The sequence below is a fragment of the Rhinoderma darwinii genome, chromosome 1 (genome assembly GCF_050947455.1).
Source record: "Rhinoderma darwinii isolate aRhiDar2 chromosome 1, aRhiDar2.hap1, whole genome shotgun sequence".
Lineage (NCBI taxonomy): Eukaryota > Metazoa > Chordata > Amphibia > Anura > Rhinodermatidae > Rhinoderma > Rhinoderma darwinii.
In genome coordinates, this window is record NC_134687.1 from 194,055,654 (window position 1) to 194,060,962 (window position 5,309).

Sequence of the window (5,309 nt, forward strand, 5' to 3'; positions counted from 1 at the left end):
GAAATAAAAACAAAACCCCAAAAACTATGGAGGAATCACAGTTTTTTCCAATTACAGCCCGCAAATATTTTTTTTCAGTTTCCCAGTACATTCTATGGTACTTTAAATGGTGTCAATAGAAACTACAACTCCTCCCGCAAAACATAAGCCCTCACACCAATCTATTGACTGAAACATTAAAACGTTATGGCTCTTGGAAGGCGGGGAGTGAAAAACTAAAATGAAAAAAGGACCAGTCTTGAATGGGTTAATTAATTTCTAATAAAAACCATTTATGACCACATGTGGGGAATTACCGTACTCGGGAGAAATTGCTTTTCAAATGTTGGTGTGCTTTTTCTATTTTATCCCTTGTGAAAATTAAAAAATGCAACATTTTAGTGGACAAAAATGTTGATATTAATTTTCACGGCCTAATTCCACTAAGTTATACAAAAAACCTGTAGGTCAAAATGCTAACTATAGCCCTAAAAAAATCCTTGAGGGGTGTAGTTTCCAAAATGGGGTCATTTTTCGGGGGTTTCCACTGTTTTGGTCCCTCCAGGGCATTGCAAACGCGACATGGCACCGAAAACCATTCCAGCAAAATCTGCACTCCAAAATCCAAAAGGCGCTCCATCCCTTCTGAGCCCTGCTATGGGTCCAAACATCAGTTTATGACCATATATGGGGAATTGCCGTAATCGGGAGAAATTGCTTTACAAATGTTGGGGTGCTTTTTCTCCTTTATTCCTTGTAAAAATGAAAAAATTCTATGTTTTAGCAGAAAAAAAAAGTAGATTTTCATCTTCACAGACTAATTCCACTAAATTCTGCAAAAAAAACTGTGGAGTCAATATGCTAACTATACCCCTAGAAAAACGCCTTGAGGGGTGTAGTTTCCAAAATGGGGTAACATTTGGGTGTTTTTCAATTGTTTAGGCACCACAAGACCACTTCAAACCTGACATGGTGCCTAAAATATATTCCTAAAAAAAGGAGGCCCCAAAATCCACTAGGTGCTCTTTTGCTTCTGAGGCCGGTGCTTCAGTCCCTTAACACACTAGGGCCACATGTGGGATATTTCTAAAAATTGCAGAATCTGGGCAATAAATATTGAGTTGCGTTTTCTGGTAAAACCTTCTGTGTTACAGAAAAAATTTATTACAAATGTATTTCAGCAAAAAAAAAAATTAATCTGTAAATTACACCTCTACTTTGCTTTAATTCCTGTGAAACTCCTAAAGGGTTCAAATACTTTCTGAATGCTTTTTTAAATACTTTGAGGGGTGCAGTTTTAAAAATGGGGTGATTTATGGGGAATTTCTAATATATAAGGCCCTCAAAGCCACTTGAAATTCTAAGCCTTGCAACGTCCTAGAAAAATAAAAAGACGTGAAAAAAAAGATGCAAACATAAAGTAGACATATGGGAAATGTTAACTAGTAAATATTTTTGTGGTATTACTATCTGTTTTACAAGTAGATAAATTTAGAAAAATGCTAATTTTTGCACATTTTCTCTAAAATTTGACGTTTTTCACAAATAAATATTGGATCGACCAAATTTGTTCACTAACATAAAGTACAATATGTCACGAGAAAACAATCTCAGAATCGCTTGGATAGGTTAAAGCTTCCAAAGTTATTACCACATAAAGCGACACATGTCAGATTTGAAAAAATCCTCTGTGTCCACAAGCTTAAAACAGGCTACGTTCTAAAGGGGTTAAAGTGCTGACACATTGTACTATGTATTATTTTGGACAGGCAGTAACTGTGCTCCAAGCGGATCCTTCAGCTAAATAGGCTGCCCCAGGTAAGGGCAGCATATTAAAAGCACAGGGCCGTCCTCCTATTAGTCAAAACAGCACAAAAAATATGGCTACTAGGAGCGATCAGAGAATACACCGGACTTAAAGTTATGAGATCCTCTAGTCCAGACATGGGCAAACTACGGCCCGCGGGCCACATACGGCCCGTTAGGCTTTTTAATCCGGCCCGCCGAACTTGTCCAAATTATAGTAAAAACCTCCTTTTTTTTCCCCTTTCCCTGCAATGCCCACGTTTTCCCAATAGATGGCGCACTCAAAACACATTGACCGTTGTTAATGTGGCGCGTATTTCTCTTTATTTCACTTTAATTTTCACTTCGTTTCACGTCACCATTAAGCCCTTCTGTGAAAATGAGCGGACCAAAGAGAAGGAAAGTGGACAGCGAATGCCGAGTGTTTAATAAGGAGTGGACAACAAAATACTTCTTCACTGAAGTCCGATCAACGGCTGTATGTCTGATATGCCAAGAAGATGTTGCGGTTTTCAAAGAGTACAATATCAGCCGTCACTTTGCCACGAAGCATGCAAACTATGCTAGCAAGCAGTCAACACAAGAACGGGCGGCTACTGCTCAGAGGTTGGCAGCTAATTTACAGAGTCAACAGAACTTTTTTCACCGACAAACTGCAATTCAAGAGTCAAGTACCAAGGCAAGTTATTTGCTGGCATTCAAATTAGCAAAGGCTAGCAAGCCTTTCTCCGAAGGCGAGTTTTTGAAAGAGTGCATGGTAGAGACAGCAGGTCTCTTGTGTCCGGAGAGCAAAGCCAAGTTTGAAAAAATCAGTTTAGCACGCAGGACAGTGACTCGCCGCGTGGAACTGATTGACGAAGATATAGTCAGCGAGTTAAACAAAAAGGCGGAGTCCTTTAAGTTATATTCACTAGCACTGGATGAAAGTAACGACATAAAAGACACTGCTCAGCTCCTAATTTTTATCCGAGGGATTAACGACAGTTTTGAGATAACGGAGGAGCTTTTGAGCATGGAATCACTGAAAGGGAAAACGCGAGGAGAGGACTTATATGAACAGGTGTCTGCTGTCATCGAGAGAATGAAGCTACCTTGGAGTAAACTTGCCAATGTCACCACGGATGGATCGCCAAATTTAACTGGAAAAAACATCGGGCTGCTGAAAAGAATCCAGGATAAAGTGAAAGAAGAAAACCCTGACCAGGATGTTATTTTACTTCACTGCATCATTCATCAGGAGTCTCTGTGTAAGTCTGTATTGCAGCTTAATCACGTCGTGGATCCAGTTGTAAAACTTGTTAACTTCATACGAGCAAGGGGACTTAATCATCGTCAGTTCATTACGTTCCTGGAAGAAACTAATGCGGATCACCAGGACCTACTTTACCACTCTCGCGTCCGCTGGTTAAGTTTGGGGAAAGTGTTTCAACGAGTCTGGGAGCTCAAAGACGAGATTCGCTCATTTTTTAATTTAATGGGGAAATCCGAAGAATTCCCCGAGCTGAGCGACACAAACTGGCTTTGTGACTTTGCGTTTGCTGTGGACATATTTTCACACATGAATGAGCTGAACGTGAAGCTACAGGGGAAAGATCAGTTTGCGCACGACATGTACACAAATGTGAGAGCCATCAAATCCAAGCTGGTTTTATTCTCCAGGCAAATGTCAAACAAATCTTTCGCACATTTCCCCACACTAGCCGTGCAGAAAGAGGCCGCCCGAAATGCGAAGAAATACTGCAAATCACTGGACGATCTGCACAGAGAATTTTGCCGTCGGTTCTGTGATTTTGAAAAAATTGACAAGTCACTTCAACTGGTGTCCTGTCCCCTGTCACAAGACCCCGAATCAGCACCGCAGGAGCTGCAATTGGAACTGATCGATCTTCAGTCTGACTCCGTCTCAAAGGAGAAGTTCAAGTCTCTTAAACTGAATGACTTTTACGCTTCACTTAACGAGACCGCGTTTCCAAACCTCCGGAGGACGGCGCAAAAGATGCTGGTGTTGTTTGGCTCGACCTACGTGTGTGAGCAGACGTTTAGCGTCATGAAAATCAACAAAGCCCATCACAGATCCAAGTTAACTGACCAACACCTCAGATCTGTCCTGAGAATTGCCACAACAAAACTAACTCCAGACTTTGATGCACTGGCAAAAAAGGGAGACCAACAACACTGTTCCCACTGAAATGGTGAGTTTTTCTGCTGTGTTATGAAAAAATGCATATGGAAAGTTTGGAAGTGCGTCTTTTAATTAAGAGCAATGCGCATTTACGTACAGCAGCGGTACAGTAGCTTAATTAACACGCCGCACATCGCTCTTAATTTAAATTTTCAGCTGCAGGTAGGATATTTAATACAGCCTATGTCTGTGTGCTTGGCAACGATACACGTGTACTGTTTGCGCGTGAAGGCGAGGGTGTCCGTGGCGAGTTTGTAGAGCGCGCGGTCAGGACAATCCATCCATGATTTTGCGGAGTTTAACACAAGTAGATATTATTGAGCTTGAGTATTTCGTTGTGTAATAATATGTTTTGAATGTTGAAAGTGATTCCATTTTTCAATAAATGTTGATTTCTTTAACTTTGCACCTTCGATTGAAACTTATTAAAAACAGACGCAATCTTGATAAATCACAGTGCGTATGTTATTTTAATCTATTTACATTTCCTCCTCCCAGTATCTGCGAAATAGTATGTAAATGCCATATCTTGCATATTCCTTGATACAAATTTATTAACTGATAAGGGCTATTTTTCACATTTGAAAGACAGTTAATAAATTGGGTTGTAGTGTTCTTACTGTGCTATGAGGTTTGCACACACTACATTTAATGCTTTAGTATATCCGGCCCAAACACTCCCTCCAAATGCTCCTGGCCCGGCCCCTCTGTCAAATTTTAGAACCCATTGTGGCCCGCGAGTCAAAAAGTTTGCCCACCCCTGCTCTAGTCGGTGATCCCCTTGTTGCTGTGTATGCAGATATTTTATTTTATTTTACATGATTATTGAACAGCCAATTTTCTTTGAGCTTAAACTCTGAGCTCTGAACAATAGTTACAATTTTTTGACTTACTGTAGGAACCTGAATATTAGAAACCTCAGACAGAAAAGTTACATGAGAGAGTGTTGTAAACATGCTTTGTCAGGTGCAGCATCCCTGTTCAGGGAGGGAGGAAGGACTGAGATGTCCCCAACATATAATCAATGGTATGATACCGTGTTATCTTTTTCTAGCTTTAAAATAGTCGTTACATTTCATTGTTAGGTCTCATTCACACGACAGTAGCCGTGTGCACGGTCCTTGATTACGGAATGAATGGGCCACGGAGTGTCATCTGCAAGCTGTCCGAAATCACAGACCGTGCATTGACTTCAATGAGCCAGGACCGCAATTGCGGTCCATATAATGACATGTCCTATTTTTTTTGCGGTCCGGGTTCCGAGCAATGTACAGACTATGGAAACAACGGTTGTGTGCATTGGCCCATAGGATAGTATGTGTTCTACACTATCCGCAATCGA

At 40.8% G+C, this 5,309-nt stretch overlaps 1 protein-coding gene across 1 annotated transcript; it reads left to right on the plus strand.

Annotated features, from left to right (window-relative positions):
• The first annotated feature begins 2,539 nt into the window (after nt 1-2,539).
• LOC142737894 (general transcription factor II-I repeat domain-containing protein 2A-like) lies at nt 2,540-3,973 on the plus strand. The gene has a single exon (XM_075849727.1). The coding sequence runs from the start codon at nt 2,540-2,542 to the stop codon at nt 3,971-3,973; it is 1,434 nt and encodes a 477-aa protein (XP_075705842.1).
• The last annotated feature ends 1,336 nt before the right edge of the window (nt 3,974-5,309 follow it).

Bases quoted from the DNA above. Each gene is read 5' to 3' on its own strand.
- LOC142737894 (XM_075849727.1), top strand. From the start codon at position 2,540: ATGGTAGAGACAGCAGGTCTCTTGTGTCCGGAGAGCAAAGCCAAGTTT.